The 16,445-nt window shown below is 36.2% G+C and overlaps 2 protein-coding genes across 4 annotated transcripts in view; both read right to left on the bottom strand.

Annotated features, from left to right (window-relative positions):
- The window catches only part of LOC127845662 (uncharacterized), a 110,478-nt gene that overhangs the window by 93,108 nt on the left and 925 nt on the right, over positions 1 to 16,445 (bottom strand). For 2 of the 3 annotated variants that reach the window (XM_052376687.1, XM_052376688.1), the window contains exons 2-3: positions 7,606 to 7,750; positions 3,298 to 3,507 (exon numbers count right to left, since the gene is read on the bottom strand). In XM_052376687.1, the coding sequence (XP_052232647.1) occupies positions 3,298 to 3,507; positions 7,606 to 7,748 (353 nt within the window). In that variant the 5' untranslated portion in view covers positions 7,749 to 7,750. The remainder of the gene's footprint in view (positions 1 to 3,297; positions 3,508 to 7,605; positions 7,751 to 16,445) is intronic. The other variant, XM_052376689.1, reaches the window with a different exon arrangement.
- The window catches only part of LOC127845676 (WW domain-containing oxidoreductase-like), a 323,591-nt gene continuing 318,955 nt past the window's right edge, over positions 11,810 to 16,445 (bottom strand). Inside the window, exon 9 of the transcript XR_008033317.1 lies at positions 11,810 to 11,920. The gene's annotated coding sequence lies outside the window, so the exon portion shown is untranslated. The remainder of the gene's footprint in view (positions 11,921 to 16,445) is intronic.

Raw genomic sequence — 16,445 nt, 5'->3', positions numbered from 1 at the left:
TCATATGAACTGCATTTTTCCCAAGGAAAAGACCTGATGTTTCTATATTGTGGCAATATTTGTCGATAAAACATTCCAATTTGGTCCATTTTATTGATAAAAAATGCTCAAATTTGCCATTTTATCGATTAAAAAATCCCAATTAGACTGAAAATGGCTAGGAAAACTGAGACTGTGCATGAAGGCTGAACTGTCTGAAACTAATGTTGAAAATCATTGATATATATTTAAGAAAAAGGACAGAGAAATTCAGCTGTGAATATTACATTCATACATACATGTGTATCCATATAATAACAAGGGCTGTTTGTAAAACATGCATGCCCCCCATATGGGCTCTCCGTTGTAGTGACAGCCATTGTGTGAATATGTTTTTTGTCACTGTATGTCAATGACCTGTGAAATGTATCCAATTAATAGTGCAAAAACCAATCAGGACCTATACTAAACAATTATATCCATTATATGATTGAGTCTTTGATTTTTTGGATTCCTTTCACACATTTTGACTTATTTGACAATATGTGAAACGTGCACACAATTTGTTATGTTTTATTTATTAATGGTAATGAAACATGTTATTTATAGCAGTTAACTCCCCTAGTCAATGACCACCATAGATAGCAATGCAATCTGATTAAAAATAGCCAAGGCTAGTGTTGTGTATTGGGCAAATGTATATAAGTGCAACTTGACCACTTGACCAGTATCATGTGTTTACCACACACAGAAGTCAGTTATGTAATAGACCATTAATTCCACTCCCAACTTTGGCCACTTGCCAAGACACTGACCAGTATCAGATGGGGTTGTGAAACTGTGTAAACAGTGAACACCAGTCCATGTAATACTGGCCTACCACTTGTACTAGTTGATTTGGAGTTAATACAGTAATGCATGTACAAATGAGACACTAAGCCTTAAAGTTAATTATATGTGCCTCTGAAAACTAACCAGACGAGTGGGTTGAAATTTACAATCTTTACTTGGCATTTGAGGAAATCTGAACTCTCAGGGTTTGGATAGAACATCCCCAAATTAACTTTTCTTTACACTGTTGTTATTTTTGTTCAATACACAAATATTAACCTAACTTTACAAATCCTGTACAGTAAAGGAAACTAAATCTAAGTTGATATTTTAATATGCTTGATCCTATTTATGTATTAACATTGTTTTATACATACAAACTGTGTTGCTGTTTTTCAATTAACAAGCAGATTAAAAATTAATTATATTTTTATGTATAATTTGAATTGACAAAATTAAATGCAAGTTGCGTAGCAAGAATTACATGTTTGATTTATTGTCAGTGAATCGTGACATTTTCTCAATGTTTCAGACCACCAGTTTGTCAAAACTATCAACCGCTTGGATGGTCAAGCTAAATAGAATTGACCCAGCAAATCACAACTGTCCTATTGCCATATAATATTACATATCATATTACATTGGTTTTTTAAATGTTGAATTCTCACGTCATTTCCATAAACATAGTATTTACTGGCACAGAAACAAAGGCTTATACATCATTATGAATTAACATGTGTCAAAAATTCAATTTGTAAGTCTCTTTACTGGACAGTGTGAAAACAGAATAAACTAGTGACCTGAAAATCGATAGGGGTCATCTGCGAGTCACGATCAATGTACCTATGAAGTGTCATGATCCTAGGCAAAAGCGTTCTTGAGTTATCATCCAAAAATCATTTTACTATTTCGGGTCACCGTGACCTTGACCTTTGACCTTGTGACCTCAAAATTGATAGGGGTCATCTGCGAGTCATGATCAATCTACCTTTGAAGTTTCATGATCCTAGGCATATGCGTTCTTGAGTTATCATCCGAAAACCATTTTACTATTTCGGGTCACCGTGACCTTGACCTTTGACCTAGTGACCTCAAAATCAATAGGGGTCATCTGCGAGTCTTGATCAATCTACCCATGAAGTTTCATGATCCTAGGCGTATGCATTCTTGAGTTATCATCCGGAAACCATTTTACTATTTCGGATCACCGTGACCTTGACCTTTGACCTCAAAATCAATAGGGGTCATCTGCGAGTCATGATCAATCTACCCATGAAGTTTCATGATCCTAGGCGTATGCATTCTTGAGTTATCATCCGGAAACCATTTTACTATTGCGGGTCACCGTGACCTTGACCTTTGACCTAGTGACCTCAAAATCAATAGGGGTCATCTGCAAGTCATGATCAATCTACCCATGAAGTTTCATGATCCTAGGCGTATGCGTTCTTGAGTTATCAACCGAAAACCATTTTACTATTTCGGGTCACCGTGACCTTGACCTTTGACCTAGTGACCTCAAAATCAATAGGGGTCATCTGTGAGTCATGATCAATCTACCTATGAAGTTTCATGATCCTAGGCGTATGCGTTCTTGACTTATCATACGACAACCACCTGGTGGACGGACCGACTGACCTACCGACCTACCGACCGACCGACATGAGCAAAGCAATATACCCCCTCTTCTTCGAAGGGGGGCATAAATATCATAACATATAAAAGAGTGAATTTTTAATTTCCCCTTTTCCGAAAAAACGACGCGTTTTTCCCTTTGGACGGGCTCCGCCACCATTCCCCTATTTGTAAAAAAACAACACTGTTAACACTTTCTTGGTACTCAATATACAGAGCTCAATAAGTTAACATTCATAGCATTAACTTATAAGGGCTCCCACAGTTTTTAATGCCATATAACTTGGCTTGCAATTAAACACCTTAAGCTCATTTATTATGTATTAGACAATGTGAAGTAAATTACCAATAACTGCAAACTTTAAAGTTATTAAAAACATAAGAGCACAAACAACACACTACAATTAAGATCCTACAAATGCTAATTCACAAAGTTGATTGGCATTGAGTTGTGAGTCAAATACATGTAGCAGCATTGTTCTTCTGAATTTCCATTTAAGCAGTACACAGACATTAGTTCAAACAGACAGATTTTAAAATGTGTCAAAACCAGGTTTTAAATTGAAACACCAAAACTAAACTATTGGTACAAAGCTGTAAAACAGAACATACCAATTCCAAAACGTACTCTTTTTATTTAATTTCACAACAAATTAAATGTTTTGCCAATAAAGACATAAAATATGCATGTCTGTATTTCAAATACTTACTTTGTACACTTTTAATTAACAATTTTAAAATGTCCTTGCTTCACTGTAAATAACAAACAAAGAGCTACATTTTTGGTATAGATATTTAAGTTAAACAAGAACAGATTTCTGCAAACAAAACAAACATGTGCACTGGACTTACTCCTCTACATTTTGTGCAAGATTTTCCCTACACCAATCTATTACCACTGACCAATCGCCCACATTTTCCATCGGAGGTGGCATTTCACCCTTATCTTTAGCTTTGGTTCCTGTGTTTGAGAGCTTAGGCCGAGTACCAATCTCGAAAGAAAAATGGGATGGCATTTCTTCCAGGAATGAACCCATTTCAGAATCGATGGGCATGGTTCTCCTTAAAAAGACAAGTTTGTTCTAATTTTAAATAAACAAACAAGTAAGCATGAAATGAAAACACTAGTATTTGAAGGGTAATGAAACAATTGTTCAACCCTATACAATATAATACTTAAATGTGAAGGAACAGAGTGACATGATATTACTGATACAAATTATTATAAGGGTTTGAATATGACTATGCAGAAATAAATTTGTGCAAAAAACCTGGTGTCATTCTTTCAATGTAACTATTCAATTTTTTCAGCCAACTCAATTGAAACTTTCTGCTGCTCTTTAGCTTATGCTTTACATAGTTCATTGTGGGTCACATTGGATATTGTTAGATGCACAAACAAATTGTTAGCTGCCGATGTGCATTGTTTTATTGAATGTTAAATTTTTGGACAGGAAGGTTAGCATTTGAAAGTCAATATCGATGCAAATTTATTAGGGATGTCAACGAATCTCCGAATATCCGAATATTCGGTCCCGGGCCGAATATTCGGATACTGTTTTCCGAATCGAATATTCGGAAGAAAAAATAAAAAATCGAGTAATTTCAAAGACTTTGTATTCGTAAAATTTGCTTCAAACATTGTCAAAAAAGTTATTCCCCGTGTCATAATGTTTATTCCGGTTGGCGCGATAATGCGTCGCTATGGTGATGACAGTATACCGGTCATAAATCCCGCTAACAAAGCCAGACACTTTGTGTCAAAATTATGATAGGTGCAAATCGCGTCTGCAATCAAAACACCGACCTGCACTTGATCCAATGACTCGAATTACATTTAAAATTATCAAAGATTAAATGAGTAAAGGAAAAGCTAACTTTGTGTAAAAAACAAATAAGACCGTATGGCAATTAAAACACCGACCCGTCTTGATCGAATAACTCGAATTACATTTAAAATGATCATAGATTAAATGAGTAAAGAAAGAGCCGACTTGGTGTGAAAAACAAAACAGATCGTATGGTTATAATCACGTTGTCCAATCAAAAAAGCTTTTAGAAAATAATTTACTCAACCTCTAATGAGTATTTGCGTATCGTATGGTTCAAACATTAATTAATTACTCAATATTCAATCAGGTATTATACTTAAAGAAATGTTTTTGGTATTGCACCCTCATTTAATTGAAATATTATAATTGTTACACGCATAAAGTAAATATCTGTCCAAGCAAAATGCCACATACGCCTTCCGCTGCTTGGAAGTATTTCACGACATCATCCGATAAGAAGTCGCCGATCCAAGTGTCTTTTAAACGTGGCAACTTTAAAAGACTGACTGTTTAGTCTGTTAAACAGGTTTAAAGTGTGTTGTTGCTATGTACATAATTCGTTTAAGTTCAGCTTTAATTATATGTAGATATAACTGTTTTGTCATGTAATTATTTTTTCGTCATGTAATATTATGTTTCTCGTTCTATTGTTGATGTACGATATTAATAGTTTAAAAACAGTTTTTGTCATTCAATTTTAACAATAAAAACTTAAAAAGTAATCAACGAAATCAGCTTCGAATAAGCGACGGCAACGCTGTGTCAATATTTAGTCACTTCCGGTGAACTTCCGGTAAAAACGAAAGTAGTATTCATGGAGTAATGGTACGGTAAACAAAGTTGACTTTTTCCAACAGATGTTGACCGAATATCCGAATATTCGTTCGGAAGGGTGACCGAATATTCGAATACCGAAATCGGTATTCGTTGCCATCCCTAAAATTTATACATTTCATGTGTCCAATATAAATGTATGCAGATACAAAGCAGATGTTTCCTCTTATAAAACCCTACACTTCATGAGTTACCGTAAAACGTTGTGTATAATGCGCATTTATGTATAACGCGCATCTACTTTTTTAAGCTAAAAAATCTGGAAAAAAAGTTTTTAAAGCAAAAAAAATGGGGGGGGGAATTACGTACCGCAGGCTAACTGAAAATCGTTATATTTACATTGCCGATCTTACGTGTTCTTTTATTGCTTCAGTTATTAATTATTTTAAAGACGATAACGATACAACTAGTTTGTGTTTTTTTTTTTTAAATCATATTATGCATAAAAATAAATGTTTGGATTTAAATGAATTATGCATGAAATGCACACTTTCCACGAGGATACCATCAAGGCTTTTATCATATGTCTCCGAAGTAACTGTCCACGATTTTATCGTGGAGTACACATAACGGATGGATTAGTTATAACTAAGAAACTGACATTATTGATTGGTAATGTCACGTGGTTATTCATGCATGACTAATTCACAACCGCGCGTTTTATTTACAATGCCGATATCATGCGTTTTTTTCGAGTGTCAATAATTGACAGGAGACTTTAACGACTCAAACTTCTCAACACCATTACGACATTACCGGCGATAAACAAACAATGTAGGTGTGAAGCCGTTTGCCGGTTTGCATGTTTTGATAAAAGCCCAGCTACACAAAACTTGACAGGTGACGCAAATTGCTCGATAATCACATCCTCAATCGTAAATATAACACTATTGTTAACATAGATACAATTAAAACACCGGAAAACAGAATGATGCGAATTACCGCAACTGGGTAACTGACAGTGACAGGGAAAAAATGTATTTGCATGGCTGTAGTTGTGCATAACGCGCATCAAGTTTTTAAAATGAAATTTTGGGGTAAAAAAGTGCGCCTTATACACAACTTTTTACGGTATGCTCTGTAAGCAAAGGCTATATACAAAAATTAAGCCAAGGGCAATAAATCCATTTATAATGACAAGCCAAGCACATTATGGTTCTTATTATTTGCACTTCCTATTCATGTCCAAGTTTTATTTAATTAGTTTCAATACTAATGTTTCACACAAGAAAATACCAAATGGAAATAACTATGTAAATCCTAAAGAAAGAAAGAATAATGGTTATTGTTCTCTGAACCTTCTGTTAAAGCTTTCTAGCACAACATGAAGTTCGGTTTGAATCCCTTAATGCTTCTGAGTAATACACATACGCATGAAGGCGAGACTGATGGATGTAGGGACAGATAAAAAGGTGGACAATGCGCTTACTTTATGTCACCATTTGTGGGCATAAAAGATATATAATGTATAATTCAACATGAAAATATTCTCAGAGCTCCAGATAAGGATTTGTGAAATTAGTAACGGTACTGCCACTGACAGAAAGAAAAGGAGTAACCCTTAAAATCAATTAGTACCTGTACTACCATATCCAAAAATACAGGTAGTACTGTACTACCCGTGTTCTTGGATATTGAAGGGTGTACAACTGACTTTACAGAAACATTTGCAGCAATTATAATAAATTTTATGTAGCTTCTTAAACAGTTACTGTATTAGGTATTCCATTCTAAATTATGATACTAATACAACTACACATTAAAACTCATGACTAATACTATTTCTTCATTTTTCTTGACAAGAAAACACAAGCCAACTAGTAAGCTAAGTAAATGAACACTTATTTCACTGTCTCATCCATTTCCAATCGTGTTTTCTAACGTTTTACGCCACCGATGCAATCAAATCGTTTAATATCGGGGCGACAATGTCTTTTTCTGGGTTTACAGATTTAATGTCAGGATGGTTAGAAGACACCGTATGTAGTCATTATATAACAACAAAGTGTTGTTTTGAGCCGCTTTCTGTTAAACCAGCATTCAATTGCGCGCAGACATATCGTTTTTGACGGATTTACAAGTTACAGGAAATCACGCGACAGAATAGACAATAATATATGAACCCAGTCTACAACTTTTCGGTAATTTAAATTAACGAAAAGCGCCGTTAGGTTAGAGACCAACAAATCGCGCCGCGCTGACGCAGACATATCGGTACGGCCAGATTCTTTTCGTAAATGCGTAAAATGGATATCAATGTCGTAATTGTACGTCCAGTTTATAAAAATAAATGCGTTAATCTTCATGAAAAAGGCGTATTTACGGCTTATCTGGAGCTCAGATTCTCTTTAAACTATGGCCTTAAGCGATATGTTCATTGCTATCCAAATAATGTGAAGAATTATTGTTACTTTCTTTTAGCATTTATATACATGTAAAGAAACCAGCTGACGTGAATCAGACAGCTCATCCTGTTGCTGGTTTCCAGCATTACCTGGCTTTCGTCCGGCACACAGTGGAGGCAGCCTGAGGGGGGGCTCTGGCAAAAAAGCTGTCATTTTCAATGAAGGAGAGCTGCCCATCTCCCGTGATGACGGAGCAATTGTCATCAGCATTTAAAGACTGTCTTACATCCATTTCTGAAACACACAAGAAGGATACAACACATATTTCATTTTCCCTCAGGCAAACAAAATCTACAATCTGGGTACTACAAGTACTACTCTGAACATTCTTACTCCGGCAGTTACACATCGTTATAAGTATTATTGCAAGGCTTTTATTGCCCTGTTCAACAGGTTTGAATTTCAACCCCATTTCCAATCCTAGTTTTGATTCTTTTCCCAATCCAACAAGACTATTGCCAAGCAATATATGTCCCCTACTTGCTCCAAAATTGTCAGAATTTTTTAATTGTTTGTATTTGTTGCCATAGCAACCAGAATTTTTTAAATGTCCACATTGCCACATTCTATCCATGTTTCAAGTTTCATGAAAAAATATGAAGAACTTTTAAAGTTATCGCAAGACCCAAAAAACCACCATTTTCAGCAGTATTTCTAGTCTATTTGTTGCCATAGCAACCAGAATTTTTGACCTAGGAACAAAATGAAATGACATGCACAATGTCCATATTGCCATCTATCCATGTTTCAAGTTTCCCAGAGCGAAAACCATAAGTCCCCTCCGGTGAAACCGGTAGGAGACAATAAAAGAGGAGTGAAACAAGGGCTATTTGTAAAACATGCATGCCCCCCATATGGGCTGTCAGTTGTAGTGGCGGCAATTGTGTGAATACGTTTTTTGTCACTGTGACCTTGACTTTGACCTGGAGACCCGAAAATCAATAGGGGTCATATCTGCCCGTCATGATCAATGCAGTGCTCACGCTGCTGCCAGACATTATCGCCAATGGAGATTATTTTTTATCCAACTGGCCATTATTTCTTAAAATTGTCTAGAAAAAATGGCGATTATTTTATCCGCCTACATCAAAGAACAAATTGCCTCTAAATGTTTTCAGGCAAATGCGAAACGCCTGCAAATCGGGCCACCAAACAGGAAAAATCGATAACGAGATTACCTGTACACTGGACCCTGTGTATTGTAATACACGCGTCAATAACTTTGGCGACATTGTGGCCTTGAGCGTTTTTCTCAATCAGTGTCCGACAGCAGTGATATATTTCAGAAAAAATCTTTTAATAATCTTCCCGTGCTTTACCAATAATCGGTAACTGTTAGATTTTTGTTAATTTTTCGCCAATTATTAATTAATCGTCATGAAATCGCCGCTCTTTATTGTCGGCTGGTTTTATTTTTCACGCCGTTTTTTTCTGCAATTTGATAACGTTGAACATTGCTTAGTGAAATAATTATTTAATCGACATCAACTCATTATCCCCGTAATTATCACTGTTTGTCGTCTGCTTTAACATAATGATTTAAATTTTTAACCAGGTAACCTGGTTTTCCCAATTCAAAGGACCCGGCATATGCCATGGCCAGCTAATTTTAACGAAACACGTGTTTGGAATTACACTGAGGTGGTGTATTTTAACTCACGCGCTATGACGTTAATTGATGTAAACATGATCGGCATTGCGAAAGTGTTATTTTTGGAATAAATCATTTACAATTGATATTGGCCTCTGCCTACAATATTGCGGCCGATGGCAAACGTCGTATTAAGAGATAAAGTAGTCGAACGATATGCACATTTTAGATTATGCATCTTAATATTTTATTTTATGCATATTTCATGTGTAGACCGCGTACAATTTTTTCGGATTACCGTTTTCGGATACTGTATTGTTTTCGTTGATTATGATTTAATTTTGAAGTTCATAATGGCAAAAATAGAATGACGAATACACATGTGGTGATACTGAAGGTGTGGTTTATAATATTCTGAGTTGTATTCACCAAAAATTGCAATTGGAAAAACTAAAAAAAATAGTATAATTAGTAAGGGCTCTGGCTAGGTTGAGGTCCTTAATTCTTATGTGTTTGTTACTGTAGCTGTGATCTGGTTTGTTAAGTCACACCCACAATATTGATTGTGTTCTTTATTGTAAAGCCATGATAATATTTTATAAGACAAGGGCTGTTTGTAAAACATGCATGCCCCCCCACATGGGCTCTCCGTTGTAGTGACAGCCATTGTGTGAGTATGTTTTTGTCACTGTGACCTTGACCTTTGACCTAGTGACCTCAAAATCAATAGGGGTCATGATCAATGTACCTATGAAGTTTCATAATCCTAGTCATAAGTGTCCTTGAGTTATCATCCAGAAACCATTTTACTATTTCGGGCCACCATGACCTTGACCTTTGACCTAGTGACCTGAAAATCAATAGGGGTCATCTGCGAGTAATGATCAATCTACCTATCAAGTTTCATGATCCTAGGTATAAGCGTTCTTTAGTTATCATCCGGAAACCATTTTACTATTACGGGTCACCATGAACTTGACCTTTGACCTAGTGACCTCAAAATCGATAGGGGTCATCTGCGAGTCATGATCAATGTACCTATGAAGTTTCATGATCCTAGGCATAAGCGTTCTTGAGTTATCATCCGGAAACCGTTTTACTATTTCGGGTCACCATGACCTTGACCTTTGACCTAGTGACCTCAAAATCAATAAGGGTCACCTGCAAGTCATGATCAATGTACCTATGAAGTTTCATGATGATAGCCATTAGCGTTTTTGAGTTATCATCCGGAAACCATTTGACTTTTTCAGGTCACCGTGACCTTGACCTTTGATATAGTGACCTGAAAATCAATAGGGGTCAACTGCATTCATGATCAATGTACCTATCAAGTTTCATGATCTTAGGCATAAGCATTCTTGAGTTATCATTCGGAAACCATTTTACTATTTCGGGTTACCCTGACCTTTGACCTAACAATCAATAGGCCAGCCATTATCAATCTACCTAGGAAGTTTCATGATCCTAGGCATAAGCGTTCTTGAGTTATCATCCTGAAACCATTTTACTATTTCGGGTCACTGTGACCTTGACCTTTGACCTAGTGACCTGAAAATCAATAGGGGTCATCTGCCAGTCATGATCAATCTACCTATCAAGTTTCATGATCCTAGGCATAAGCGTTCTTGAGTTATCATCTGGAAACCATTTTACTATTTCGGGTCACTGTGACCTTGACCTTTGACCTAGTGACCTGAAAATCAATAGAGGTCATCTGTGAGTCATGATCCAGGGGTTTTTTTTACTAAGAAAGTGACGCCGATATTCGGCGTCTTCCCCTACCAGAATTTTTCCCCTAAAAATATAATTTCCCCTCCAAATTTTTTTTTTTCACCAAAATATAATATTTTACCCTCAAAGAAATGTTTTATTTTCTTTTGGGAAGTCGACACTTATCCAATTTGTACCATGTACAACGATCTCGCTCTCTCTCTCTCCCGACGAACACTCAAATCTGGGAATACCAGTGATTTTAAATATAGCTCTTAAATTACGTCATGGAAACCGGGCAACTAATCGTATTAATCATGTGACTATTTTACTGGATTCCTGTCTTGCGCAAGAAGGGTGTTTCGTCAATTTATTACCGGAAACCAGTCGAATTTTCATCCGGGTTATGTGAAAGCCAATATATAAACGTTAAGACAGAAAAAAGTCTCACAATTGGCGTTCATACACGAACAAAATAAAACGTTCGGACTCGGAAAATATTACTTGCGTTGACGCATTTTTTTAAGAATGAATCATCAAAAGCCGTTGAAACCCAGCAGGATTCGGAGGTACTTGTAATAAACATCGAACATTTTGAAAGTGAAAGTACACAATCAGCAGCTGCTGCACCTTCCCTTCCAAAACTGTAGCAGATCTAAATCATCTACCCATTCATCATGAAATTGAAATCACAATATTGACATCGTCGCCCGGCCCCAGTTGAAAACATTTCCCATTATTAGATCTACCCCTGCAACTTTATTTAAGTCTTTGACTTTAATATCATACTTGTACATGTGTTTAAGAACAAAAAGGTCAGAGACATGCCTCTTTTTCTAAAAAAAAACCCTGAAGTATGAAGGCGAGTTATAGACATTGAAATGGACAGTTTTTATTTTTTCCCCAAATATGTCTCTTTCGCGCTCTATTTTCCCCTTTTACCCAGCGTCCAGCGTCTTCCCCTTTTTCTAAAAAAAAACCCTGCATGATCAATCTACCTATCAAGTTTCATGATCCTAGGCCTAAGCGTTCTTGAGTTATCATCCGGAAACCATTTTACTATTTCGGGTCACTGTGACCTTGACCTTTGACCTAGTGACCTCAAAATCAATAGGGGTCATCTGCGAGTCATGATCAATGTACCTATAAAATTTCATGATCCTAGGCCCAAGCGTTCTTTAGTTATCATCCGGAAACCACCTGGTGGACGGACCGACCGACACGTGCAAAGAAATTTACCCCCTCTTCTTCGAAGGGGGGCATAAAAATGACACACTGATATTATGCTTGTTTTTAAGTATATATATATATATGTGTTATAACTTCAATCCAATAGATATACATTTAATAAAACATAGATAAATGAGATTCATTGTTTTTTCTTTCTTGTTGCCTTCAGTACCGTTTTGCGGAGAAGTCCGCATATGTTTTGGCTATTATTTTTTTAAGGAAAAAAAATATGGCAATTATTTTCTGAAGGCCAGAGTGACCACTGTTAATGCACCTATGAAGTTTCATGATCCTAGGCCTAATTATTATCTGGAAACCATTTTACTATTTCAGGTCACCGTGACCTTGACCTTTGACCTGAAAATCAATAGGGGTCATCTGCGAGTCATGATCAATGTACCTATGAAGTTTCATGATCCTAGGCATTAGCGTTCTTGAATTATCATTGGGAAACCATTTTACTATTTCGAGTCACTGTAACCTTGACCTTGTGACCTCAAAATCAATAGGGGTCATCTGCGAGTCATGATCAATGTACCTATGAAGTTTCATGATCCTAGGCATAAGCGTTCTTGAGTTATCATCCGGAAACCATCTGGTGGACAGACATACGGACCGACATTTGCAAAACAATATACCCCCTCTTCTTCAAAGCGGGGCATAATAAAAGAGGAGTGCGATGAAAAAGAGCAGTGCAGGAAATTGTTCAATGCACTCCTCCTTTATTATATGCACTGCTAATTTTTCATTGCATTCCCCTTATATTTAGTTGTGCACTCCTCTTATTCTCTATCTTGTTTGCTTGACTTAGTAAGTGGTTCCCACGAGTTAGTAATTCATTCCCTGGAGTTAGCTGAAATTCTACTCTTTTGTTTAATGCACCCGCCTTAATTTACAGCGCGGTTCTTTCTTCATTGCATTGCTCCTTTATTTAGTTTTGCACTAGTTACTCATTTCTAACTTGTTTTCACGACATACATGTAGCTAACTCATTACCAAAACTTAGTAAGGCTTGATTGGTCATTGTCAGCTAGGGTACTACTTAAATGTAACAGGGGTACAGAAAATTAAGTAAGGTGTACCCTGCCAATTTAGACTGTACCCGAGTATTATTCCTGCCCAAAGTCAGATGTCGTAAAATGCTACGGAATACAAACCAAAATTCTCTTTGAAGAAAAAAACTTCATCAACATGCTTTTTTGAACAGGAGTTTCGATAATAAAGAGGCTATTTTACAGAATATTGCCATTAATATGAACATTATCAATTTTTAATAAATAGCCGACAACCACCATTTAAGCATTTGAATTCCCGGGTACCTGTTAGTATATTTACCGTATCTTGGAAACATGTAAGTATACTTAAGAGTACCCGGGGTACATGTATCTTGTAAGTACCTATTATCGAACAGCATCTATTATCGGACGTTTTGTTTTGTTTATGTATGCGCATGCGCAAAAGTACGCATGACGTCACATCGATAAACAAATGGTCGCACATGAAGGCCATGACCTGTTTGCCTACTTAGCTTGAAACAAATGCGCCGAAAACAGGTTAAAGGAATGCATTTATTAGTATTTACACCGTTTCATGTGTTTTTTTGCACTTTTTGAATGCATTTATCGAAACGTGAATTTACACACCAAAAAGCATATTTCCGTTTGCAATTTTGATTGCAGCAGACCAGGGCTCAACATTCACGGTTGTTCGATTGCCCCTGGCAAGTAAAAGTTGGGTCCAGGCAAGTTATTTAATAATCTAGGCGTCCGTCCGGGCAAATGCAAAATAGAACAAAGAAAAACCTGTGTTTCTGTGGTTAAATAGTACAAATAATCAAGAACATTTTGCCTAATGCACGATTTTAGCTTGGCAATTGTTGTTTGCGGAAGTCCGAACTAACTATGCATGGTGCGCATGCATTTCCAAACTTATTTTTAGAAACGCCGTAAATGGCTTGGGTTTCCAAGCATCGGCTTTCAAATGCTATTGTGTTTATCTTTTTCATTACTATTCAGTTACAAATAACACAGTTGGTGTTTTCAGTCACAAAAAAACTACTAAAACTATAAAACTGTATAAAAATAACAACTAATAGCTTTGGTATATATATATATATACATTTCATATTTTGCGACATACATTTTTCAACATTTTTTTGCTTTACTTCAATTGACATTTTTGTTACGGTTCACATGTTGTTTAAGCACTGTTAGCAGACGAGAAATGTCTAGTTTATTTAATCATTTTTTAAATGTGCAAAAATAAAAAAGGTTTTGTGGTGTATCATTTTGATCTTTATAAAAAAAATATGAGGTTTACACTATTAATGTGATATTTCATGTTTGGGCAAGTGGTTTTAAGTTCAGGGCAAGTTGATTTTCTAAGTACTTGCCCAGCAGGGCAAGTTGGCTTTAAGGTTAATGTTGAGCCCTGCAGACGCAGATTTTTTCGTCGAGTCCGGGTCACTTGATTGTCATGTGACTTTGTATATACTGTAGTAGTATTTATGAACTGTCCGGTAATAGGTCATGTTAACATCGGCCGCAATTTTTTGTGTCTGCTAGGGGTGACAATAAGCAAGGAATCATTGTAATGAATTCTTGAAGGATATTTGCTGGAAATCTTTACAGATAAGTTATTAAATGATAGAACTGTTAGTCATTTGTTAAAACAAAATGTTTTGTTATTTTAAGTGGTTCAATTTTAACGTAATTTCTTAGGTGTTCGACAACTGGTTTGTCCACCATAAGAAGTACCCAAGCAGACAATGACCAATCAAGGCAATGGAGCCTTAGTCGTTCCCTTGAGTTAGTATGTCGTTAGTTCTTCTTGAATGGTCTGAGCTTTTATAAGTACATACGTACAGCTCAAGAGTTCTTCCTTGTAACCCATTTTTAAATGTAAAATTTTTATGTCTCACGTATGTCTATAAAATCGAGTTTAATCAACCTAATACATCGTTACAAACACAATACCTGTTATTGCCGAATCAATTTGCCAGTGAATTGTGGAGAAATATTAAAACAAAACTTTATACAAAACCCCTTATCAAACCAAAAGCCGAAGTTTTGAATTGATGATTTGATCTATCTTACGGATGTTCCGGAGATAGTCCATATATTACGATTGGTAGATTAGACACGAGATTTATCTCGCGGAAGATTCTGGAGATGGTCTACAGCGTATTTTCGAATTTGATATTACTAGGAATACTTGGCTTAGTCCATTGGAATTGCAAAAACATATACATTTAAAAGAACCGTTGACGTGTTTGAAACTTTGGATTAATATCAATATTATGCGAGCATTACGTATCATGTAAGTTGTTTTTATTTGCGCATTATGGGTATTTTTACGTTCTATTTGTGTTTATTTATGCCAGAAAATAGTTTATGTGGCTAATATTTCGGATTAAACTGCCGCCCAGATTCTCGGCGGGGGACTTGACATGGAAAATGCCGTAAGCAGTTGCAACTTGGATTATTGCAACCCAGGGCTCGAAATTAACACTCGCACACTCGCAAAATGCGAGTGAAAAATACGGACTGCGAGTTAAGTTTTAAGCCACTAGTAATTTTTTGCGAGTAAAGAAATAGTGAAAAAAAAGTAATATTGCTAATGTGCTCGACGTTCTGAACGCTAAACCGTAGGTCATAGAACGTCCATATACCCGTATGCGGAAGCCCACACCTTGTATGTAGACTGGTTTACTTATAGTACAGATACGCGGATTGTATTGGTACAGAGAAAGTTAAACAGTCTACTAATTCACACATGTTCATTGAACTTGAACAGACATGGCGTCAAAGCGAAAAATAACTAGTTTCTTTTTGCCCACTAGCTAAAGAAACTTCAGCGTACAGTTTATATAGTATTGACAGACCTGTACGCTGAAGCTAACCCCGTATCGAAAGTCAACCAGAGTCGTAACATATTTATGTCACGCTATAAATCAAAGAAAGCTCATTTCTTGGATACATTTCTACATATATTGGTGAATGAATATAAATTACTGCATCGAGGAATATTTTAAGGTTCAAATGTTTCAAATGCATCTTACAATAGATGAAAATAACTCTCATCAGTCTGAAATTCACAATTTTGACGCCATTGTCGCTTTGTCACGTGACGAGTTTTCATTTGGATACTTTCGGATAAACCTTGACATGTTATGCTGAAATTGTAAACGTTTCTTTCGTTTTCTGAAATCTATTATTTGTGATTAACAACTTACGTCGGGTGGATTATAAGACTGATTTCAGTGTGAATCAGGTAGTTTTATATAATATTTACTTTGACTTTGTATTGACACTACAATTTGTTTACAAAATAAGCCAGAATAATTAAAATACCGGGAAATGTCATTCTGAATTTGAAAACACCTGAGCACATGGT

Source organism: Dreissena polymorpha, chromosome 9 (genome assembly GCF_020536995.1).
Source record: "Dreissena polymorpha isolate Duluth1 chromosome 9, UMN_Dpol_1.0, whole genome shotgun sequence".
In the NCBI taxonomy this organism is placed as follows: domain Eukaryota; kingdom Metazoa; phylum Mollusca; class Bivalvia; order Myida; family Dreissenidae; genus Dreissena; species Dreissena polymorpha.
Note: the sequence above shows the minus strand (reverse complement) of the source record. Positions and strands in the feature narration are given on the sequence as shown.